General features: G+C 44.8%; 1 protein-coding gene across 10 annotated transcripts in view; it reads left to right on the forward strand.

The window, feature by feature from the left end:
* Window positions 1-26,468, forward strand: part of DACH2 (dachshund family transcription factor 2) — a 340,390-nt gene that overhangs the window by 166,230 nt on the left and 147,692 nt on the right. For 7 of the 10 annotated variants that reach the window (XM_081180171.1, XM_081180162.1, XM_081180164.1 and 4 more), the window contains exons 2-3: window positions 4,588-4,703; window positions 21,666-21,737. In XM_081180171.1, the coding sequence (XP_081036297.1) occupies window positions 4,588-4,703; window positions 21,666-21,737 (188 nt within the window). The remainder of the gene's footprint in view (window positions 1-4,587; window positions 4,704-21,665; window positions 21,738-26,468) is intronic. The other 3 variants (XM_081180165.1, XM_081180168.1, XM_081180169.1) reach the window with 1 other exon arrangement.

The raw sequence follows: 26,468 nt of genomic DNA on the forward strand, positions 1-26,468 counted from the left end.
GGGGGCTATTGCTCTTACAGGGTCCTCATAGTTAAGACTGCTGCAAGGAGAAGACCAGTGGAAAACCTGTGCCCCCCCCCCCGAAGTGGTTGAACTCTAAGTCCCATCAGACCTAGAGACAGGATCAGTAGTCACTGGTGATGGGAGCTGTGGCCCAATGCAATCTGGCTCAAGTTTCTTTCTGTCACTCCGTTTGTTCCATTGTGGTGATTGATACCCAGCTTATCACTTCCTCATGATCCAATACTTAAGGTGCTTAGTTAGTGTGCATTGATGGCTGTGTGTAAAACTGCACACTTAGTAAGTATGATGTTGCAGTGATGTGAAAAACAAGGGATCGTGTCATTCAGTTGCTGCTGCACAAGAGCAGGTCTCCAAAGCCTGAGGACTGTTGTGCAATAAAATGTATTGATCTATACAGCAAAGTTTTTTATTGTGTTTTGCTGCCTTGTATTGCATAGGACTCCCCAGAGTATATTTTAAAAATGCACTGACGATGGGACTTAAAAAATTAATCTAGATAAAAAGGACAAGGTTTATAGGCCTAAAGTAGTAAACTCAAGAATGATTTTAGGATGTGATATGTGTGTGTGTATCTGAGATCTAGACAGATGTATAATAAAACAAATATTATGCACACTCTTTGTGGAAGTATGAATACAGTAATGGCACCTCTGTGCAATAGTACCAGAGATTTCTGACATTTAACCACTTGAGTGTGTCTCCTTTTGATAAAGAGCTTTGCTACTGCAAGCTTGATGGAGTGAAATTTAACTTTCGTTTCTTTGCGAACAAGGGAAATCATTTTTGAGAGAAATGGTTCTTGCTATGAACCTCTCATTCATTGTTGCTGGTTGGCTGTATAACACAAAGTTTGTCAAAAGCTTCTTTACTCATCTGGATGGAATGGATTTCTCTCTAGGAAATAAGAGGAGGGGGAATGTCCAATTCGTGTTCTGTTTAGTGAGTACTAACGGCTCCAGGTGCTTTTGTACATGAATATTTCACTCACTGAGAAGTTGCAACGTGGGATTTGTGGTTATATATATATGATTTAACAATTAGGCTACAATCCTATTCACACTTATCTGGGATTTAGTTCCATTGAACTCAGTGAAGCTTCTGGGTGTACATGCATAAGCTCTTAATAATTCTGCCAGATGCATATTTGGTTCACAGTTGATCTGAGGAAAGCTTGCGTTCCAAGTGGCTGCTTGTTTGGGTGGCAGGTCTAATTGGAAATCTAGCTTGATGACCTAAGTCTACTTTTTTAGTATCGCTTGCCCTGCATATCACAATTACTGGCCAGGTTACAGTGCCTGTGTCCCATTTATTTGTGCCTCTGGAACACAACCAGTGTTCTCTGTCTGGCAGCACAAGGACCGTTGGAGTAGTGGGTGGAAGAATTTAAAGGCTGCACAACAAAGGAATCCAGTGCAACAGCTGTGCTAGGAGAAGCTTTTTGTGCAAGATACTATTCTTCTTGCACAATCCATCGTGCAACCACCTTTGTTAATTGACTTGCATTTCCCCTTGTGCAACAAGTATACTTCTAAGTGACTTCAGCTTAGTGCTACATTGGATACAGCCCCTTCCCTTGTTACATGCTTGGGTTGGAGAACCTTTCTCATCCTGAGAGCCATATTCCCTCATGGGGAACCATTTAGGGGAAGCGTACCAGAGGTAGGCCAGGGCTAGAGGCAAAAGTGGGCAAATTGATGCATGTGCTAAAGTCAGAGCTTTCTACAAACACACATAGGTCCCTCCCTCCATGCATTATCATTATCTTCGTAGTTCAAGGGCATACAGCTAGGCAACAGCAGATGAGGGTGCAAAGCAAGGTTGGTGAGGGGTGTGATATAGTGAGAAGGATGGTGACCTGGGGAGGGGGCGTGACCCAGGGAGAGTCCCAAAAGCCAGATACAGAGGCCTGGAGGTCCTGAGGTTCTCTACTTCTGTTATAAACAATACATTCTATTTGTTTAATTTTAAACCTTGAACTTCAGTTGAGAAGTCCCATTGCTTGTATAACAGGAATGCTTGAAGTGGGTTAATCTGTTAGGGGTGGGGATTCCTGGAGTATATTCAGATCTGCTGTGTCCTTCTCCCCTATTTTAAAGAAAATATAGGGGCTGGTGCAGCATAACCATGCGGTCTCATTCATGGACAAGAAGCACCTAACCTTTTCTTTCTGTGAGTAAGAGAGAGAGGGGGGGTGCCACTTTCCTTCTTTTACATTGTAGATTAATATTCTTAGCCACAATTTATAAATGGCTTGATACAGGGTTGAAAAATGTGAGACTTTTGATAGGCTAGATTGGAGTTGTTACCTGAGCCCATTGCACAGCATTCAGAAGCACCAATCAGTTGATGAAGAAGGGAAGCCTAAAAGATAAATTGCTGTGGTCACTCTTGGAATGTGCTATGCTATACTGTAGTACAATATGCTTAAAAATGTTTCAGGAGCCCCATGAAAGCAGCACAGGTTTCATTCAGCTAGGATACTGAGCTTGGACATGACATCATATTAGCACAATTAACCTAGTATAGATCCCAGAAATACGTTCTGAAGTCAGTTGGCTCCATTTTACAGGTGGGAGTTTTGAGGTGCACTGGGTTTAAACAATGTTATATGAAGGAGTTTCTTACCAGCATATTTTTGTACCAAGGACTGTATGGAAGGGAAGCTGGTTTCCTTCCACCGCGATGGGCCCAGTGAGTCAGACAGCAAAGAATTAGGGTGGCCATTTGCACATTGCCTAAAGCAAAAATGAAATGCATCACCACAAAAGAAGGGGAAGAGAGCAAAGATTTGCACAAAATTTACATGTGTAAATATTTATGAATAAATGCAAACTTAGAAATAATTTCCATAATTTAAGGCTATGACCAGAGGACAGGAGCTAACTCTTGATGAGAACCTCCAGGGTCCTTATCTTCCCTTGTTATGGTCAGTGGTGGCTTATGCCCACCCATTGGGTTTGGTAGGATGCAGGAAGACTAACAGTAGTTGGAGTCAGAGCCAGTGAAAGGCAGAGCTAACACAATGTGTCAGCTCAAGCCTTGAGTTTTCTGGGGGATACCCCGCTTGTGGCCCTGCCAGTCTGTTCTGCAATGACAGGACCTTATCTGTCATAGCACCCTATTTGTGGAACTCCCTTTCCCTGAAGAAGTGACTATTCCCATTCCTGTGTCATCTGAAGTCACATCTGTTCCTTCTTGCCTCTGTGACAACAATTAATATTTTACTGATTGCTGTTCTGTTGTACTGAATGTTTTGATAATTGAAATATTTTTGCTTTGTTTTTTGTTTTAGTTTATTAATGGATTGTGTTCATTGTTTTTTGTTTGAATGTGTTGTAAACCACCCCTGGGATATTTTGGGATAAAGCTAGCAATTAAATCAATAACGGCTGGGTTGCAATTAAATTAATAATGACATGGATCAGAATCTAGAATGCCATCCAGTCACACTCTGAAACAAGGGTGCATGACTAAGAAAATCCCTTTTCTCACCAAAGGTATTGAAGAACCATGGTTATCATGTTTAATTATGAGAGCTGGTGCAATGTGGTGACGAGATTTGTTTGCTTTGATCGTCATTGCCTGGGGAAGGTTGGGCTGAGAGGTAGCAACTGTCTCAAGGTCACACACTGTAAATTTTGTGGCTAAATGGGGGTCCGAATCCTGCTCTCACCTGTCAAATCCTCATTCAGCTTAGCAAGACAGTTGCTGCATCTCAGCCCATCCTTCCTCACAGGGTTCTTATGAGGGTGAATCAGAGGAGCCGCATACTGCCCTAAACCTTTTGAAAAAAGAGTGAAATCAAAATCTTGTAGATAGATGAGATTAGAACACTGGGTTATCTAGTAAGTTTGAATATTTGCTCTCTGAAATGGAATGCCACATTCCTAACCCCTATCCCCCATGCAGACCATCCAAGTGTCCCCGTTTTCCAGGGACAGTCCCAGATTTACAGAATCAGTTTCTGATTTGACCCTGGAATGTCCTGCTTTCCCTTAGGATGTCTGTACTTTCTCTGGGAAAATGTTGGAAGGTATGGTAGGATGTCCCCATTTTCATCAGAGAAATGTTTGCGGGGTATAGAGTTATCTGACCCCCCCAAGCCATCTGAAGGCAGCCCTGTATAGGGAAGTTTATATATATATATATATATATATATATATATATATATATATATATATATATATATATATATATATATATATATATATATATATGTTTTATATATGTTGGAAGCTGTCCAGAGTGGCTGGGGTAACTCAGTCAGATGTGCACGGTGTAAATAGTAAAATTATTATTATGGAATAGAATTTCCCTGTTTTCATTGGAGAAATGTTGAAGGGTATGTCAAAGTTCAGAAAAGCAGATCACCCCCAACACTTGTTTAAGGGCCACTGGCAGAATCGGGTACCGAAAGAGTTAAGGCTGTAGGAGCTGGTTTTGAATACAGCCAAGGCCTCTATGCTATTCAGGACCTTAAAAAATCAATGCAGAGTGCATTACTATGCAAATCCTTTTGACAAAAGAGCTCTGAAAAGTTCATTTTCACTTTTGTTTCAACAGTTCACGACCAGGAAGACCCCCCAAGCGCTCTCTGGGGGTTGCAATACAAGAGAACACGCGCCTACTGCCCCACGGAGTACCAGGCCTCTTATCACCAGGACTTATCTCCCCAACAGGTAATAAAATCCATTGGATGATCGGCTCTGTCTCTCCGTACTGCACAGCAGTTGAAATAAACTAATATTGATCTAACTGCCTTGTCCTTCAGGGCTTTTCAAGCTTTACCAGAGGTTACGCTATTGGATTTTTTGAGCATTCATGAAAAACCCCGTGTGGTGTTGCTGTGCTGACTAAAACCTAATGGATTTGCGATTTAGTTCTTCATTAATCGTAATTTCCTTAAAGGGAAAGTGCCATTAGATACTTGGCTATATGATACAGGCGGAGGCAGGGGTAGGATGCTGATCTTCAAACGGCCTCATAGGCTGCATGAATACCTGCTCTTAAATGTAGTGGGGTGGGCGAAATTATTCTTTCTCTTGCTCTGTCGAAACACATGGAAACCAACTGTCCATAGGCAGAGTAGGCACTGGCCTTTTAAATAATATTGGTTTGCTCTTGAAAGAAAATTACTTTCAAGCTTTCTTAGTTCAAAGGCTATCCCACTTGAGCGTGTACACGAGAAACCTCCAGAAACTACGGTAAGCTTTCTGTGAGTTGGTGTGTTGCAAGTTCCTGCCAACTCCGGATTCTAATAGAATATTTGTGAGTACTAGGAGATAATTTGCGAGGGGGGGGGGAGGGGAGAAAGATTTTGACTGCCACAGGGTTAATCCGGTGCTGCAACCATGATCAAAGAGGACCTTCATGCATGGTGATAGCTGTGGGTAGCACCAGTAATGTTTCCTGTGGCAGACCATGCAAGATATAGAGATCATACACATGTGTACATAATGCCTCTGAACATCTGGGTAGGCAGTGCTAGGAGAGCTATCACAGAGGTGGGTAACAGGAACCAGCCATGGGCTAAGCTTGACCCATTTTCAACAATGACAGGTGACCCGTTTTTGCTGTCCTGGTTTGAAATCAAACTATGAAGGCAAGCACATTGCTTGGAAAGCACCGACAAACTGCTGATCATTCGTTTGGGTCTTGCAGTGTGCTGTGCATGCAGTGCTTCACAAGGCCTGACAGTCAGCTGGTTATTGGTGCTTGTAGGGCACAATGAACAGGGCACTGTAAGATCTAGAGATCAGCTGACATCAGGTAGGGGACAGGCCAGCAGGGCTTAGCCAAAATGCCCTTCCATTAAAGGTAAAGGGACCCCTGACCATTAGCAGCACATGGAAACGCCGTTTACCTTCCCGCTGGAGCGGTACCTATTTATTTACTTGCACTTTGATGTGCTTTCGAACTGCTAGGTGAACAGGAGCAGGGACCGAGCAACGGGAGCTCACCCCGTCGTGGGGATTCGAACCGCTGACCACCTGATCAGCAAGTCCTAGGCTCTGTGGTTTAACCCACAGCGCCACCCGCTCGCTTTGGCAGCACATATACTAAAATTGGAACGATACAGAGAAGATTAGCATGGCCCTTCCATTAGCTGGCCGCTAATTAATTAGGTCCTTGGTCTGGGGGTTCCCCACTACTGGGTATCATGTACAAGAGGGCAAAGACTTGTTTCATTTGAATATTAGGAGATATCTCAGCCCCCATTATGTACTTTGTGTTTAAAACAGCATCATACCACTTCAAGCAGTTGACTTCCCCACAAAGAATCCTAAGAACTGTTGTTTGCTACGGGTGCTCCCCTCAGAGAGCTACAATTCCCAGAGGGATTGGTTCTTTTTTAACCACTCTGGAAACTGGAGCTCTGTGAGAGAAACATCAGTGCAGCTCAAGGATTTCCCACAGTTGTAATGTACGGTGTTGTTCGAAGGACCTAATACCGCAATGTATACCAGTGCCATTATTGTGACTCAGATAAAATGTCGTGAAATGTTGTGAGCCTGCTTTTGGGCACCCCAAAAGTCTTCTTCAGACTTTGAGTTTTGTACAAATGCATATCCATCTCAATTTTTACTGGAAGTTACCGTGTGGTCAAACTCTCCCTGAGTAGTTTAGATTGATGGTTGAAGATCTCAGGTTTTTGTCTGCAAGGAGTTGTGGTAGGTTTGTGTACCATTCCAACATACAACAACCCCGCCCCCTGGATGTAGTCTGAAGTCATATAGTCCAGGATCTTGTGATGATTGGTATGTTTGGACTTAAGTAAAGCTTGAAAGAGAAATACCACCATTTTGCCCTGCTTAGAGATCCCAACCCAACTGAGTGATCTGGCTAGCGCCTGTGGACAGAATGCTGAACTATTGGAAGAATTGGACTGACTCAGTTTGACCATTCTCCTTATAAGCTGGGAACATTGGCAGATGTGAAAGAAATGCAAAATCACTTCCAATATGCGTTTATTAAAAGGGCAGAAATCGGGACTGGTTGACAAAGATATTTCACAACTGCCATGTAATGACTGCTTTAAATTACCCCATGGCTGGCTGCTAATTAAAGGTGCAGGAACACACACACACACACACACACACACACACACACACACACCTATGGGAAACACTAGCGTTAATGCTGATGTTTATTGCAACAAATGCATGAAACATGGCCATCATATGCATGCTCACTTTTAAACATCTAAGTGTTATACATAAGGGAGGCAGGATTTGGTCAGTATCCCCAAACATATGCTACGTGCCCCAAAGTGGAGACGATTAAAAGCAGCAGCTTCATGGGGCATGCGAGACATACTATTTTAGCCATCTATATGATACAAAATGTGAAGCAAACTGTACTCCTTTAAAACGACTGTTTCACCCACTGTCTCTGCGGAGACTTGTTCTCGGTGACAAAAATTCTGCTGCGAATTACTTTGATGTTTGTGGCTAATAAATTAATATGATTAAGTTAATGAGCAGCAAAATGTTGCCAAACTCCACAAAGTCCATCTTTTGATTCCTGCTCTCTACATTTGCAGTCCTGCCTTTCCCCCTGTGGTGAGAGGATCGTTGCTTCCTACGCACTGTCACTGTGATAAATGGCAGATCCCACAGTACCCTGTGTTCCATCTGGTGTGCCCTCAAACTAATCCAAAATGAGAAGTATTTTATACAGATCGCACGCTCATGAGTGATGCCTTGCAGGGATCATAGGAAGATCTGATTATTTTTAGTTTTAAACTTTCCTCTGATAACAAAGTTGTTCAAGAATAGTATCTAGGTCTGCAAGCTGTAATAGTTAAATTGATCAACTGAAGCTAAATTGGAGTGGGCAAATTTTTGATCTGTGGGGCTGCGAGTTAAGGGAATTCACAAGGTATGTTGGTTGTGCTACAGCACCTGAAAATACTGCCTTTCTCCCAAATTTTTAAATATCTCTTTTCTCTCAAGACTTCTGTCTCTTTCTTTCTCTCTCTCACCCTCTCCTGTCCCACCTTCCTTAAACATTTTGTTCCTTTCTTTAAACATCAAGCCCGTGCATTTGTTCTTTTTAACATATTGATTGCAAAACTCCTAATCCTTGAGGTGATTGTTGTTGCTGTTTTTACTTTTAATGTAATTACTGAATAGCTTGTCATAGTGGTTGCTGCTGCTGCTGCTATTACTTAAGACCCCATGTCATCTTTGATGTTACCTGCATGGTGGTAGGTAACGGGGAGGCTGATTGCATAAGCTGAAACCGATCCCACAACACATCACAAACTATGACACTACATGCTTCGTTTGGAACTACAACTGCAGAGTCAAGGTCACCCAAAATCAAGCAGCTTTATCCTCAAAGTATATAGCCACTTGGACACAGCTCCGTAGGCTGCTTCCCTACGGTGGGAGGCAGTAACCTCCAGCCCATCTAAAATAACTCTCCTGGCTGACTACTAGAGGATGCAATGCAAGCTGTGAAATGATCATTCTTTGCAGCCCGCACTGCCTCATGGTAGGTATGATTATGCATGCTAACCAGTGTTTGGTTGGCTTCTGAGCAAGACATGTACAAGTTGCGCTAGAGTCTCTGTCCAGCATTTTTCAGAGCCTGAAGCTCCCCAGAATACAGTGTTGGAGTGAATGCTTTGGAATCATGTCAACTGCTTAGCAAAACTAGGGCTTTGACAGATCATCAGCTTTCTCTGCAGTAAGATACCCCAGAGTCAGAGAAATACCTAAAGGACAAAGAAAAACAGTAATGCTCCCCATAGCTTCTGTGTCCCAGAGCAACCACTGCCTCAAAGACTTGGTTGACACTTGGCATTAAATTTATGGGGACTGATGCACTTAAGACAGGGTGATATTAAAATTCATTTTGAAAGCATGACAATTGTAATAGTAGTGTTCCATATTATGGAAGGAGATGTGGAAGTTATAGTTTTCTCATTTTTTAATTTATTGTATTTCCAAGGCAGTAGCACTCCTGCTAGTTTGTGGTCTGTTATTGCATTGGGATGTGGGCTCAAGGATTGCCTTGGTATCTAGACTAGAAGCTAAAAGAGAGTCATGTTTTATCATAAAAAATGTTAAGTGGTAATGGCAGCTCTTAGAATAACTTGACTGATAGTGATACCCCCTTTAGTCCATACAATTGAGAGGAACAAAGTAGGCGTTTATTTGCTTTTGACATAAGAAAAGCAAGCCATCATGCTTTTTAAGATGTACAGAATCCCAAATTAGATAAATATTTGCTTTACAGCATAGCATTTAATGTTATGTTTGCCATAATTTGCTGCTATTTTGACAGGCCACAAATAAGAAGTTAGTCTAACACTCCATAAAAATGCAATAAATTAGATACTACTTCCCCGGGAAATAATTATTCCACGTATTTATGAATTGTGCAGGGATCTGCAGTTTGTACCAGAGCTATTCATTTTCTCAGTCAGACTTAAGTAACGAAAAGATGGAGGTGGTGGTGGTGGGTTTTTTTTGGATGGGTGGAGGGTTTTGCATCATCCAGATTTTTGTGCATACAGTGGTACCTCTAGTTACGAACTTAATTCGTTCCGGAGGTCCGTTCTTAACCTGAAACTGTTCTTAACTAGAGGCGTGCTTTCGCTAATGGGGCCTCTTGCTGCCGCTGCGCTGCTGGCACACGATTTCCGTACTCATCCTAGGGCATAGTTCTCAACTAGAGGTAACTCTTCCAGGTTAGCGGAGTTTGTAACCTGAGGCATTTGTAACTCGAGGTACCACTGGTATTAGAAATGACTCTGAAATCTTGTTCATGGGATAGGATTTTAGAGACCCCAGAGCAAGAATTGGAGGCCATTTTCAGTCCAAGGGCCACATTCTCTTCTAGGTAACCTTCTGGGGGCCACATGCCTGTCGTAGGAGGAACCAGAGGAAAAAGTGGAGAGAGCAAATAACAGAGCAATTAACCTTTCTACAGTAGGCTAGTTTCTAGAGGTACTCGCATGCCCTTCTCTATCCTTCATCCAGGCAAGCAAGAAGGATTATCAGAATTCATGAACGCATACCAGCTAGGCAAAAACATTCAAGGGAAGGTGCAAAGGAGGGCATTGGGAGATGTGGTCTCGGGAGATGGGGTGTGACTGGTAAAGGGTTTTTGGCCTGGAGAGGGTCCTGAGAGCCAGATAGAGAGACCTAAGATCTCCCATACCTGGCAGGACTCCTAATCTATTTGTAGGCTCCCTTAGTTTTCTACATTTCCATGTTATAGCCACTTTTGCCTTCCTTTTTACACCTCCTCCTATGTAGTGGAGGTTGGCCCATTAGAGGAAATGGGGCACTGTCCCAACCATATCAGCCTCCCTCAACCAGTCCCCTCCTGCCTGCCTTCTTATTTGCAAAAAGTCCATTGGCTGACTGGCTGTCAGCGTCCTCCTCCTTAGTCTCTGTGCCTTGCAAGGCACAAGGGCAGCCCTGGGCACAAAAATAAGATGCAGGTTGTAATATGTGCCTATTAATATCAGTCACATAAATAAAAGCAGTTATCAAAATATTGTATTGCAAACAGGGTTTTACAAATTATAATGAATTAACAATTATGAAAATACAGCTTGGAGAAACAGATGAGGAAAGAGAGAACAGCCTCTTCTGAAAGAACTAGATGATAACCTTTCTGGAATTCCTTAGCATGTTGAAATAGTATTTTTGCACTGACTTATTAAATTAGGCAAGGTCACCTTTTCATTTTATTAACAGATTAGGTTTGCCAGATCATGGACTTTGATTCTGAAAAAATATGGCTAAATCGTTCAGGAACCTATGTCAAATAGAAAATAGACTGAAACAATGTTGAATCAATTTGAGGTGGCTTAAATCTTCGGTGTTGTTGTTTTTACCAGAGGACGATTTGTTAAAGCATGGAGACAGTGCTTTAATGTGTGGTTATGTAACTCAAGGCTTCATTAGGTGGGCTTTTCAGATAAAGGTGGAAAACAGAAAAATAGTTTTGAGTAAGCCTCTTTTCTCGTACTGACTACTACCCTCAAAAGCAGAGAGTCATATACATCAATAATAAGCCACGTATGGATGCCTATGCAGCCAAAATGTCATCATTCATAAGAGGGAGGTATCATCAGGTTTGGAGGAACCCCAAGATTTGTAGGAATAGGGAAGCCCAGACAGCCCAGTGAGGACCAAAGCTGCTCAGTTGCCATAAAATGCTGAAGACCTGTTGAGAGTGAGCAAGAGATGTACATCATTGGCCACCTCTGGCAATGTTAAATCTATGCCCCATTGCTCATTATTTTCATGGTTAAATAGTTAATAGTAATAATAATAATAATAATAATAATAATAATAATAATAATAATAGTTTATTCTTTATACCCCACCCATCTGGGTGGGTTTCCCCAGCTACTCTGGGTGGCTCACAACATAATTAATAATAATAATAATAATAATAATAATAATAATAATAATAATAATAATAATAATAAAAAGGTGATAAAACATCAGACATTAAAAACTTCCCTAAATAACCTGCCTTTCTTCCACTGTGCAATTCACATGATAGAACACATAGTTTCAGGTTGTGCTTACGTAACTATTTTTGATATGATTCTTAATGTTCTTTTATATGCCAATGGTTATTACTGTCTCCGAAGGGACTCATGGCAAAGGCAGTGGCACAGACAGGTAATATAAACACATAAACCATTAACAGTGTTTTGTCTAAATAAAAGGTTTTTCATACATTACTAAAATTAAATCATTATCACATAGTAGCATATGAGCACCAACAGATTCTCAGCTGTAGCTAAACAACCTGACTCTTAAATTGGGTCTTGTTGGATCTAGCTGTGTCTTCTCCACCTCAGCCTCTTCAAATAAGTGCCAGAAAGATAATTGCTGGTCCTTATAAAAACAAAACAACAACCCATAAAATAATATAAAGGAGGCAGAGTACTTGCAGAGTCACCCATTCTCTCCAGCCTTCTTTCCCATCCTTTTTACCAGATCTCTTGTACAAGTTAAAGAGATCTGTTCTGAGCCCCTTGCTAAATGGGCGACTTCTCTCTCTTGTCACCATTTCCTTATTTTTATGAAATAATCTTTAGAATGTTATTGTGAAGTGGTGCTGTTGGAGTAAGCAGCTAGGCTAGATGAGGAAGGGCCATAGTTTAGTGGTAGAGTGCCTGTCTTGCATGCAGGAACTCTCCCATATCCCCAGGTTGGGTTGGAAGAGACTCCAATCCTGAGTCATACCCTGGAGAGCTGCTGCCAGCCAGTGTAGACAGTACTGAGCTAGATGGGCCAATGGTCTGACTCGGGCTACAGCTGCGTTCCTCCAGACTGTGACCATCTAAACCAACCTTAAGAGAGCAAAATGCAGTAACTGTCTTCCAGAGAGAAGGTTCATATAGTGGTAAAGAAGCTGTTTCTAATATGCGGGAATGGGCTGTGTTCCACTATCATTTACATCTCAATAGTTCTGCACACATATGCAGCAAAGGTTCCTTTTTTGCAATGCATCGCACACCCTCGGTGCTCAGCCGAGTGCAATTGACTTGGCCTCGGCAATCATGGAGCAGGTGACTCGATTATGCTGAAATCAGGCAGAAAATGTCCTCTTCTGGCTACTCAAGTGAATCAGTCAAATTATCAAGTGGCAAAACCAATCTTAGGCCTTGGGCCATTGAAGCTGCCACTTCCTATAAGTCAAGCCTGCATTTTAGTGTGAAATTGTTTTCTTTCTTTTCTTTAAAAACAAAACAAACCCACTTTCATTTATTATGCTTATTTCAGCTAATCTGTTTAGCAAATATGAATTCATCACCCCCCAGGAGTCACTTCAGATGTACAATCTTCTCTGGAAGCTGTACTGAAATATCAGAGGGCCTGTCGCTGCCAATTTAGTGAGTGTCCAATCTAGGGATGACCTAAATAGGGAGAACAGAATTTCAGCGGTTTGTTTCATCTTAGGGCTTTATTTTATTTTATTTGCAAAAGGCTAAAAAATGGAGAGAGGAGATAAGGGGTGAAAATGGTATAATTCCGAGAGGGGGTATACGACAACTCATATTTTATTTATACACAGCTCAATTCTAACAATGCCTACTCGGATGTAAGTCCGATTGAATTCAGTGAGGCTTACTCCCAGGTAAGTGGGGTTAGGATCGCCAGCATTATTCAGTTGTTGGCATCTGTATAGTGCTCTCTAGTCAGTGAACTCAAGGCAGCCTGCCGTTTAAATTAATGGCATGCTATCTCATAGATGGGAATCGAAAAGGGAAAAAAATAAATGAGTGGAATGATTATGAGGAAAAAGGAACAAAGTGAAGTCTCAGTACCTAAAGAATGATGCATCCTTGTGGTGACAGCGCACGTGAATAGGTGAGGAGTCCAGTGGCAGTTGGTCATGTCACACCCAGGCCAATGGAGGGGGCTCACTGTCTCTTGTTTGTCCATGATGTAATCATCTCAATAGTTCTTCACACAAGTGGAATAGCTGCTGTGGGTGGCAGTTCTGGGAGGGTGGGAGCAAAACAGCAGCTGGTCCCAGCTAAGCACATAGTCTAGGTGCTGCTATTTCACTTGTAACCAGGTGGAGAGGGGAAGCCAAATGCCGTGCCACTAGAGCAAGCCTTGCTGTCTTAGCTGCCCCTCTGATGTGGCCAGGTTGAAAGGCTGCTGGTGGAGGGAGGTAGTTCTCACTTTGAAGAACCTTTCTGCTATTAATGGTGGGCTTTTAAGGACTTGTCCTCATGCCTGTAATGTTCATAGTGATGTAGTCAGGGGAGGGAAAGGAATCAGGCATCTGCAGTGGCTGAGTGACGTACACTTGCAGTGGATCCTAAGCCTAGGATTTAAGGGAGTTTCAGCAAGCAAAGGGAGGTAACTGTAGGGAAACCAACCAGACCAGCAAAGAAATTTCTTAACCAAAGATATTCATAGGTCATGCGATACTCTCTGACCCATTAACATATTTCAGGTTTAGACTTGCCACAGCCTTGTCCTCTTACCCCAGCTTGACACAAGCTCACCCCGACAGTTTCTGATGAAGGATGATGGGGGTGGGGGTAGGAATCCAACAACATCTGGAAGACACTACATTGAGGATAGAGGAAAGTTTCAGAAAGGTGAAAAAGGAGGCTGATAGGTTTCAGCTGCTGCACAACAGAACCCAGTGGAAGAGGCCTTTGCTCCTGGTTCAACCACTTGTGGGTGTGTCTCTCAAAGCCCCCCACTTCCACTAAACACTTGTTAATCCCATGGTTCTGAGAAGCAAAGGTCGCTGTTGTTGATGCGGGCCAGCCATTGCTCTGAAAGAGCGGGTGTACCTGAAACAGTAATCGTGGCTTTCCACTCTATTATTAGATTAACTGCATAGGGATTGCTCCCCCTCCCCATTTCCTCCTGTGAGTTGATGCATAAATGACATAATTTACCCTCCAATAAATCTAACATCAGATCAGGCCATGGCGCAGTGTACACATACCCAGCAGTCCCATGACAGATTATTTTTGATTGCTTCAGGAGTTTACAACAGCTTGAAACCATTCAAATTTAAAGACATCATTGAAATTTTACAGTGTTCCTAACTCATGCAACAAGCAGACATAGCCCAGCCAGAGGTTTTCTGGAACAGTAGGAGCTGCTGTTAGGTGGTGTCATTCAGGAGAAGGGGTCTGGATCTGTGAGTGTCAACAATTCCAGATTCTCCTCTAGCAAACCTCAAATTATGCAATTGGAATACAGTATTCAAATGGGATCTATAAACAATATGTACTTACTGCTCAGTACCACTCTCAGTAGAATAACATTAATAGGGTATCAAAGTCTTACGTTCCAGCTATGCTTTTTCAGCCTGGAGTGGTAAAGTGGCCAACTGCAGGGCATTGGGTGTATAGAGCAGGTCTTAAATAGTAGAATAGCTTACAAGTGGGAACTGCAGCAAACTGTTGCCATATATTAATTTATTTAACAAAATTTATATACCGGATGATTGTAAAACAGCAAGCTCTATTCTGTTTACCACAATATAAAATAAAACATTAAAATTACCTGTAAAAAAATAGTTCAGTCGGGTATTTAAAACTATTAAAAAGAAAATTAAAATCAACACTAGCTAAAAAAAAGAAGAAATAAAACACCTGTGACTTCTATATGTCTGGGTAGGCATTCTTAAGCCAAATATTTAAGCAGGGGCCACATTCTCTTCCAAAGGCCACATACTGGTGGTATTTCTGAATCTGTATATTGGCTTTGACACAAAGAGTTCTTACTAGAGCTGTGTGCAAGTGGCTTCCCAGAATTCTCAACCTTACCTGTGGAAATGGAGGATAAAGCCAGCAATGGGTATTAGCTGAGCCATTGGCTGAGCTGCACCTCCATGGCTGAGCTGTGCCTTAATGGGCAGGGGTAGTATTGCTTCTGAGTATCAGTTGTTAGAAGCCATAGTAGGGGAGAGTGCTCTTTTGCTCAGGTCCTGCTTAAGAGTTTCCCACAAGCATCTGGTTGGCCAGTGTGAGACCAGGGTGCTGGACTAGATGAGTCATTGGTCTGATCCACTAGGTTCTTCTTATGCTATTGTGCTGGAGAAACTGGGAAGAGTCATGCTGGTGGTGGAAGAACGTTTTGCCAGGCAAATAACTTATTCAACCATTTATTGGAGGTAGGGCTCACCATTAGTAGTGACATTGGCTTAACTTCTTTTGTCTCTTTTTTGATGGTATATTTTGGTTGTTTCCCACAGCAAGTGGGAGTAGCAGCAACTGTGTTGGCAACCTGACTGCCATTTTGCATCCTGCACCAGAACGTAGTGTCATCCCAGGGTAATGTGGTGGTAGTGGGCAATGAAAACTTATACTAAAAATGTTGAAAAATATTCAGGGAAAACTCTGCAAAGTGGTCTTACTTTTTTAAAGGGGTGGTGGTAGAAGAAAGGAAAAATCTCAGAAGCTTTCTAAGAAAGAAAAAAAAGTTTTCTGAGAAATTCAGCTCAGCGCTAGAACTTCCCACCATATACCTTGTCAGGGAACTGCCATCGGAGCATCAGGTGGTGGAGGGGCTCAGGGAGGAAGAAAGAGACTCAACAGCTGAAGCAGGCACCAGCAGGGGGAGGAGTGATTCTCTGAGGGAATGTGAGCAGGAGGGAGGGCTCAGGGACGCTTCCAGCGAAAACAGTGGGGAGGTATCTGAGTCTCACATAGGGAGACCTACACCTCGCCGGAAACTGTCACGCCGTGAGTCCAGGAGACGCGTTTCCGTTAAGGAGCTCCTTTGCTGGAAACGCTTCCGCAGACAGCCACTGTCGGACTCTACTAGTGACTAGAGCAGACATGTCTGAGGAGCTCCGTCACACACTGAGGTTTGTGGAGTCGCACAAACTCTGAGGGAGCACGATTTTACGCACAAGCAGCTAATCAATCCCTAACAGCAGTCCGACAGTCTTTGTACGCTGCCTGTGCAAGAGAAAGCATCATGAGCGAACCAACCGGAACCGGAGGAGCTGGGGTTGGGGCTGGTCCAAGCTTGGAAGATAGATACCGAGCGTTGGAGGTCCAACTGGCGCTGCAGACGGCGAGGCTGGAGGAGAGAAGGGCTCAGGATGCAGACAAGAAGGGGAGAGCCACTCAGTTCCCCAGAAAGGTACCAGGATTGGTGCAGAAGTTTGGGGGGGACCCCAAGGATTACCATGCCTTTAGGACAGAGATGCAATATGCACTTAATGTGCAGTTTGATGAATTCCCTGATGAGGAATCACGAGTTGCTTTCGTGATTGGGCATCTTGAGAGGGGGGCGAGAGACTGGGTTCGACCCCTGATGGCAACGCACAATGACGTACTAAAGGACACGATGAAGTTCTTTCGTGCAATGGATATCATGTTTTCCAGCGATATTGAGGAAGGGGTGGTGCGCAGACAGCTAATGGCTTGCAAGCAGGGAAGCCGATCTGTCCGTGAGTACTGGACTGAGTTTACCATGCTGGTTCACAGACTGGGTTGGGATTTATCGGCGGCACCCATTCAGATGCTATTTGAAGAAGGTCTTTCGTCGGCTGTGAAAGACGAGCTGTCACGGAGCCCCAGGGCGGGGTCTATGGATCAGCTGACCAAATCTGCGCTGACCATAGGAGCGCGTCAGGAGGCAAGAGCCTTGGAGAGGCGGGAAGGGAGAGGGGAACGTTGGAAGGAGTTCCGCATTCCAGACATTCCTGAGCCAGCTTTCCCGCCGGCAGAGCCGATGGAAATCGGGACCGCGCGCGCGCATTTTCAAAACCCAGCGAGGGGGCTAAGAAGGAGGGAAAGGGCGCCCGGAAATGCTATCTCTGCCAACAGCCAGGCCACTTTGCCAGAGTCTGCCCCCAGAGGAAGGAATGTCAAGGGATGGTGGGAGCTGTTGAGGGGGAAGAGCAGGGGGAGACGGAGCAGGTAAAAGCCAACGCCTGGTTGCCACAATCGGGGCACTGCAGCCAGGCCAAAGAGCAGTGAAAGTGCCCGTGCCAGAAGCTCCTCGACCTGCTCTAGTGATTGAAGTGTTGCTAGAGCTGCAAAATGGACACCCCCTAAAAATAAAGGCGCTATTGGACTCAGGCAGCTCCTGCAATTTTATGAGCAAGGAGTTTGCTGCTGAACACCAGATACAGACTATCCCTTTAAGCAACCCCCTGCAGGTGACCACGATCGATGGCAGGGAGTTGTTGGGAGGAGGAGTCAGCTTGCAGACGGTCCCAATGATCATGAGGGTGGCAAGGCACACAGAACTGATAGCGTTTAATGTGGCCACCTTGGGAGGCGCTCCCATTATTTTGGGAATGAGCTGGCTAGCTCTACATGATCCGCTGGTTGGCTGGCATCAAAGAGTGGTGTCCTTTGGTTCAGCACATTGCTTAGAACACTGCAAAGGGGAAAAGGGTTCAGCAGGGGCCCAAGCCACCCTAGCAGGGACTGAAGTAATGGAGAAGGTGAAGGTACCACCACAGTATGCAGATCTCAGCGACGTGTTCAGCGAGAAGGAAGCTGACCAACTACCCCCGCATAGGCCCTTTGATTGCCAGATCAATTTACTCCCTGGAGCACAGCTTCCTGTGGGCAAGTTGTATGCCATGTCAGACAGGGAAATGCAGGAGTTGCGAGAGTTTATTGACAAGAACCTGAAGAGAGGTTTCATCAGAGAGTCCAAAGCAGCGGGGGGTAGCCCAGTGTTTTTTGTGGACAAAAAAAACGCGGACAAGCCGAGACTTGTATGTGACTTTAGGAGGTTGAACGCAGTGACTGAACCAGTGGTGTTCCCTATGCCCAGGATTGATGATATTTTGACCAGGGTGCGGAAGGGAAAGATTTTTACAAAGCTGGATCTAAGGGGGGCGTACAACCTGATACGCATAAGGAAAGGAGATGAATGGAAAACCACCATGTTTACCCCTTTGGGGGCATTTGAATATCTCGTTATGCCATTTGGATTACAAGCAGGCTCCGCGTGCTTTCAATCTTTTATGAACCATGTACTGGGCCCTTTGCTCTACAAGAATTGCGTTGCTTTCCTAGATGATGTGTTGGTGTATTCGGAGAATGAGGAGCAACATGTGAGAGACGTCAGAGAAGTGTTGAGGAGACTGCAAGCCAACAGGCTGTGGGTGAAACTGGAGAAGTGTCAGTTTCATACCAAGGAGGTGGAATTCCTGGGGTACCGCCTGTCAGACAAGGGATTGGCCATGGATCCCGGCAAGGTGCAGGCGGTGCTGGACTGGAAAACACCAAAAACCAAGAAGGATGTGCAGAGGTTCCTAGGGTTTGGAAACTTTTATCGTAAGTTCATCCGCAACTTCGCCCATCTGACGGCGCCCATTACTGACTGTCTCAGCAGTAAAAAGAAGTTTGTATGGACGGCGGAGGCGGAGCGAGCGTTTGAGGAGCTGAAAAGGGCCTTCGCCTCTGAAGAACAACTTCTGCATGTGGATTTACAAAGGAAGCTAAGGGTCGAAACAGACGCATCTGACAGAGCCATAGGGGCGGTGCTTCTTCTGCAGCCGGGAAAGGAGGAGTCAGAGTGGCGACCGTGTGCCTTCTTTTCGCGAAAGCTGAACAAATCCGAGAGGAACTACACGGTGTACGACCGAGAACTTCTTGCGATTCATGAGGCGTTCCGGAGATGGAGGCATCTGCTAATTGGTGCACAACATAAGGTGCAAGTGTGCACGGACCATAAAAATCTAGAGTATTGGAGAACTGCGCGAGTGCTCAACCAAAGGCAGTTGAGATGGGCCCAGGAGTTCTCCAAATTTAACTTTGAGATTTGTTACGTGCCAGGCCCAGAGAATGTTAGGGCGGACGCTCTCTCACGCAAACCTGAATATTTGGAGGGGGAGGGAGCACCTGAAGAAACCCATATCATCCCAGAGGATCGCTGGGTGTGTGGGGCGACTTTGGTGGGACAAAGGGAATTGGTAGAGGGTACGGTGCTTGATGCATACGCCCAGGACAAACTCAGGGGTCTCAGGAGGGAGGAAGACAAACCCGGTGGTTTTGAGGAGAGAAATGGGGCATTGTATTACAAGGGAGCGTTATATATACCCGAAGGGGAATTGAGGGAGAAGGTACTCAAGCAGTTGCACGATAGTCCCACAGCAGGGCATTTTGGGCAACACAAGACCATGTGGCTGGTTACTAGGGAATTTTGGTGGCCCAAGGTCAGGGAAGATGTGCGGGAGTATGTGAGAGGGTGTGAACAATGCCAAAGAGCCAAGGGGGAGAGGCGGGCGCCGGCTGGTTTATTAGAACCACTGCCCACACCTGAAAGACCGTGGGAAGCAGTGGCAATAGATTTCATGACTGATCTGCCAAGGTCTAGAGGGAAAACAGCCATCATGGTGGTGGTAGACCTGTTAACTAAAATGGCCCACTTTATAGCCTGCTCACATGCGGTCACAGCAGAAGAAACAGCCAAATTGTTTGTAGAGAATGTGTTTCGGCTGCATGGCGCCCCCTTGAGGGTGGTTTCAGACCGGGGAAAACAATTTACTTCCAGGTTCTGGAGGAAGCTCATGAGCTTACTGCATGTAGAGGTTAATTTCTCAACGGCCCGTCATCCAGAAACCAACGGGCAGGCGGAAAGAGCAAATGGGGTTCTCCAGCAATATTTGAGGTGTTACGTTAATGACAGAGAGAATGATTGGGTGGAGAAGCTGGCGTTGGCAGAATTTGCCTACAACAATGCAGAGAACGTGTCCACGGGGATGAGCCCCTTTTTGGCTAATCACGGGTGCCATCCCAGAGCCTTCCCAGGGGGGGAAGGGGAGAACTGGAGCGTTCCAGCTGCAGAACAGTTCGTTGAAGAAATGGAAGCGATTCATCGCCAGCTCCAACTCAACTTAAACAGGGCTAAGGAGGAATATAAGAGGCAGGCAGACAAAAACAGAAGAGAAGGTGAAAGCATTAGGGTGGGGGACCAAGTGTGGCTGTCAACCCAAGGGTTGCCATTCAAAGGAGGTTGTAAGAAGTTAAGACCCAAAAGGCTGGGTCCGTTTGAAGTCATGCAGCAGGTCAACCCAGTGGCTTTCAGACTCCGGTTACCGAACCACATGAAGCTGCACCCAGTTTTTCACAGGTCGTTGCTGTCACCGTATAGAGGAGACAGTGAAGGGAGGGTCACTAGGGGACCAGCAATGGAGGAGAAGGAACACAGCTACCATGTAGCGGAGATCCTTGATTCCAGGTGGAAGGGAGATCAAGTAGAGTATTTGGTAATGTGGGAAGGGGAACCGGAGTCGGAAAACACCTGGGTTAGGGCAGAGGATGTCAATGACGAAGTTTTAATAGAGACATTTCATCAGAGGTTCCCACGTAAACCTCAGCCTGTAGCGAGGTTCCGAAGGGAATACTTTGCCACCACCGATGAGGAAGAGGAGTTGGAGGGGTTCCCAGATTCTGAAGAGGAAGAGGATTCAGCGAGCCAGGACGACGATCGATGGAGGGAGTTGTTCGAGACGTCTGAAGATGAGGAAGATTCTTTTCGGGGTTTTAGCCCTTCACCTCCCAGAGGGGAGGTAATGGGAGGGGGTGAGGGGGGCCCTGGAGGGGAGGTGGATGTCAGGGAACTGCCATCGGAGCATCAGGTGGTGGAGGGGCTCAGGGAGGAAGAAAGAGACTCAACAGCTGAAGCAGGCACCAGCAGGGGGAGGAGTGATTCTCTGAGGGAATGTGAGCAGGAGGGAGGGCTCAGGGACGCTTCCAGCGAAAACAGTGGGGAGGTATCTGAGTCTCACATAGGGAGACCTACACCTCGCCGGAAACTGTCACGCCGTGAGTCCAGGAGACGCGTTTCCGTTAAGGAGCTCCTTTGCTGGAAACGCTTCCGCAGACAGCCACTGTCGGACTCTACTAGTGACTAGAGCAGACATGTCTGAGGAGCTCCGTCACACACTGAGGTTTGTGGAGTCGCACAAACTCTGAGGGAGCACGATTTTACGCACAAGCAGCTAATCAATCCCTAACATACCTTATGGGTGGGAAGGCTCTCTAGTCATCTTGAATGAACAAATGTTCCTCCTGCAGGGCCTTCCAGATCTGAAATGCCCACCTCTTCTTGTTCTATCTGTATATATGGACAAAATGACATAAAAGACAGTGTTCCCATTCAATATTATGTAAAGGCTTTTAACAGTGTTTTTCTTTCCAGATATAAGAACTTTGTTTTTCCCTGATGAAAGCCACATAAAGTTTGCAGAGCTCAAGACCCTTCAAATACAAGGTGTTTACTCCTATTTATATCTTGTGTCACATACATCCCCCCCCCCCGGAACATAACTTTGCATACATATATTTTATAAAAAAGCATGTGTGTTTGTATTCCTGCATATGCATATGATTTCTGTCTGTTACCCTTGAATTATTCTAACTTGCAACCACTTGAATGGTGAAAGCTTTGGTGTAGCTGACTTGGCAATCTTTTAAGATGTGGATGGAAAGAAACACTTCTTATACACAATACATCATTAACTTACTGAGGGTTTTTGTTTTTGTTTAAGCATAGCTGTGTTGGTGCATCTGAGAAATTTCAAAACCCATAGGTGGGCAATAACTTTATATTGACCGACCAACTAGAATATCCCAAAATAGTGAACAAGTTCCTCCAGAGCCTCTTAGCTGGCTGGAGGTTAAGCAAAGCAACAGGAGGGATGTGAAGCTGGTATTGTTGAAGCTGCAAAATATATATGAATTAATAGTCTTAAGGTGGAGTGTAATAGGAGCTAGACTTACTTGGGCTAGGTTTTTCTAGGTGAAGATTTGGTGATGGCAGCTAGCTTAAGTATCCAGGTGGGCCACGTCTGTATTGCTCTGTTAATGCCATGGACTGACTTAGGGAGGTTCACACATATGGAGGGTACAAGTAGCCAGCAAGTGGTGCAAGCAATGGAAGGTTGAGGCACTCCTAGAGAGGAGCAGGAAACCCCATAGATCCAGCTGTCCTATGTCGTCAGGCCATTGACGCATCTAGCTCGGCATATGTTGACTGGCAGTAGCTTTCCAAGGTTTCAAACTGGAGTCTTTTGCAGCCCTACTGAGACATGGAGACTGACCCATGCATCAAAAACAGGTGCTTTTCCTTTGAGCTATGGTTCTTCTGAATATAGAAAGCTGCCTTATACCACTAGTTCATCAAGCTCAGTGTTGTCTACTCTGTGTCCTACTGAGAGCAGTTCAGGATTATAGACCTGAGTATTTCCTAGCATCTCTTTATAGATGCCAGGGATAGAATCGGGGGCTTTTTAAAAGGATGTGCTGTGCCACTGAGGCACAGCTTCTAAAAGGTATGGCTCCGTTTACCCTCTATTCAACAAGTTATGTGGGAATTGAACATAGGACCTCTCAAACCGAAAGGGAGAATTGTGCCACTGACTAGGCCAGGAAGCCAGATATTTAATCATCTGCCTCCGAAAGCACATTAAAATCTCTCTGTGTGTCTGCTGCAGTGTGCTCTAGAACAGCATTCTCCATGCACTTCGATATTGATTTATGTCCACTTGCTGAGCATATTGGCAGCCACTGATTTGGAGGCAGATGTTTAATTCAAGAAGTGGAACAGCTGATGTAGAAATTACTTGTGTGCCATGGGTCTTCAAACATCATGCAGCGTTGAGCACACTAAGTTCCCTAAGCCAAGCTCAGAATTGCTCCCAGCACTGAATTGGAGAAACCCACTTAGTGCTATAGTTCCATCCGTGTAGTGTTAGCAGCCACAGAACCTCAGAGTGGAATGAATGCACATATAATGTGGCAAGGCCTAATAGTGGGTTCATGGTCTAAAGCCAAGCCCCTCCCCGTGCACTTTTTTTGTTCAGGAAGCACACTTTGGGATCATGAATCCTTTGACTAGATGTTGACAGCGCATGTAGCACTATTACTTGTGAATGCAACCTTTCCTTCTGACCCATGAGATTTGCACCATAAAGAAACTGAGAATAAATCTATTGTTTAGGTTCCAGATGTGGCCATGTAGCATCTGGGCAAAGTCATCTGTGCACCTGTAACCTAAAAATTTTCTGCATGTTCCAGCATAAATGCTTTAAGTAATACCACAACCTATTTCCTAACGACTTCAAAGGAAGCATGGCCATGCTCAGACTGAAAACATGAATTGTTTGTAATTCTTAAGCATTGAGTATATTAAATGCAATGAGCAATGGGTGGATTTGGGTAGAATGTTATGTGTAACCATAGCCAAGGGACACATCTCATGTGTGCACTGTGCAGGAATTGTCAAACATGCACAATGTATGCTTTCAGCTTAAGTCTAGCATTTGGCTGATTTCTTTTTAGTATTTCTATCATCTTGTAATTTCCTCCAGAGAAAAGAAAAGAGCAATTTGTACCTTTATGAAGGGGGAGAAATTGCTAATTGAAACCATGTAATAAAAGGGTAATTTGGGGGGACGACTATTAGTTTTGGGGTTTGTTCTCATTCATACACACACACACACACACACACACACACACACACTCTATTTTAAACCGATTGTTTTTAAAATTACTTTTGTCTTTTAAAAGGCTGTAAAGTTGTGTTGTGTGTCAGCACATTCCACCTTCCCTACACATTTCATTTCTGATTTTGTTTTTATTTGCATGAATAGTTAAATCTTTATAAAAATGAGGCTGCAATTAATTGAAACAATTCCAACTGATGTTTTAATGCTTCTGTTTATGTTTTAATAAATTCCACTGTACACCATTTTCTGCCCCCCCCTACAGTTAGGGGATGGGCGACTAATGTGCCCCCCATAGGGTTCTCTGTGAAAAGTGCTACAGTGCTAATGAAGAGGAGGAGATGTCTAATCAAGCTTTTGTTAGAGGTTTGTTATGCTAGATTTATAACCAAATGTGGATATAATTTATTTATGGTCCACTGACCACAGATTCTCCTCCTCCTCCTCCTCCTCCTCCTCCTCCTCCTCCTCCTCCTCCTCCTCCTCCTCCTTCTTCTTCCTCTTCCTATACTGCCCTTCATCTGAGGATCACAGGGCGGTTTACAATATAAAACCACAAAAATACATACCATAGCGCCAAACAAAAACAGTACTCCACACACAAGGTTTAAAAGGCCATAAGGTAACGGTAAAGGGACTCTTGACTGTTAGGTCCAGTCGCAGACAACTCTGGGGTTGTACGCTCATCTTGCTTTATAGGCCAAGGGAGCCGGCGTTTGTCCGCAGACAGCTTCTGGGTCATGTGGCCAGCATGACTAAGCCGCTTCTGGCGAACCAGAGCAGCGCACGGAAATGCCGTTTACCTTCCTTCCGGAGCAGTACATATTTATCTACTTGCACTTTGACGTGCTTTCAAACTGCTAGGTTGGCAGGAGCAGGAACCGAGCAACGGGAGCTCACCCAGTCGCAGGGATTCGAACCGCCAACAAAGATGCCAGGCGAGCGTCCCTGGAGAGAGCATTCCATAAGCGGAGTCACCGCAGAAAAGGCTGTTGGTAGTTTATTTCTTGACTACTGCATCCATACTCTAACTTTCCCTTGTGGACCTCAAGGTGGTATACATGGCTGCCTCATGTCCTCATGATGGCTTAGGCTGAGAGAGTGTTTCGGGGTCACTGAGAATGCTTCATGACTGAGTGAGCCCTGGAAGCACCAGAGACCTGGTGCTGCCCTGACCTTTTGGACTTCCTATTCCATCATTCCCAGTCCTATCTTGAAGGCACAGGGCTGGTGGAAACTGCACTACACTGTACTGACTCTCAGTGTAGTGATGACTGCCACCTAGTATGGCTTTAAAAGGGAATTAGACAAATTCATGGGAATAAATCTGCCAATGGCTGCTAGTCATGATGGCTATATACTACCGCTACAATCACTGGCAGCATGCTCCTGAATTCCAGTCACTGGGTAACAGAAGTGGGCAACTGCTGCAGCTTGTGTCCTCCTTGCAGGCTTCACTTATTGATCTGGAACAGAATTATAGAATGAAGGACTAGATGGGGCTTTAGGCCGATCATTTAAGATGTTCTCTCAAAAACTGCAGAACCAAAGGGTTTGCAGCCTTGCTCCAGGGTTGAGGTGTGCTACACACTTCGTCAGGTACTCCAACTGGCTTGACCACTTAGGTACATTCATGGGACTGGCAGATCCATGGCAGAGCTCAACTTTTCCCAACTTGGTGCCCCCCAGATGTTTGGGGCTAGGGCTCTTGCCAGCCCCAGCCGATAGACTGAGATGATGGGCATTGTAGTTGTACAACATCTGGAAAGTCACAGGTTCTCCACCCCCAATTTATTTATTGAAACTAGCCGGTTATATTTTTGCCCTGAAGGTCAGCAGCGACAGTCCTGTCATTAGGCAGACTAAGGCAACTGCCTCTGGCATCTGACTTTGGGTGTTGTAAAAGGCAGCAAGTTCTTAGTTACTAATTTTATAAATTTGTTGTATTTTAACGGCCAGGGAGTGGGAGGGCTGCTTGTGGAAGTTTCTGCCTGATGTGCCCAAATAGTCTGGTTGGCCTAAAGCACAGAACACCTTTGACTTTGGGAGAGAAGACTTCTCAGACAGCAAAATGTGGTAGGCCTCCCTTTCCCTTTATCCCTCCAGATGTGGTGAGACTACAAGCATCACCATCCCTCTCCATTGCCCATGCTCAGTGGTGGAACTGGCAGGGCAAAAAGCCAGGAAACAAAAATCGCTGGGAGCCGGAACCAATGAAAAGTGGAACCAACTAATGCTAGTTTTGTTCCCCATCTTCCTCCCTGCTGAGTTCCACAAGGGCAACACAGAGGCCAAGGAGACCAAGGATGTTGGCAGGCAGGTAGGGGCCAGAAGAGGGCAGACTGAGGTTTGTGGCATTTGCCCCACTGGAGAAGCCTCCACTGGGTGCCAACTGTGATCGATGGGAATTGTCATCCAAAACATCTGGAGGCAGAAATCTGGGGAAGGCTGGGCTCTGCCCCAAAGGCTACTTTGAGAAACAGTGAACTTTGTTTGCC

This window comes from Podarcis bocagei (assembly GCF_964188305.1).
Source record: "Podarcis bocagei genome assembly, chromosome: Z".
NCBI lineage: Eukaryota > Metazoa > Chordata > Lepidosauria > Squamata > Lacertidae > Podarcis > Podarcis bocagei.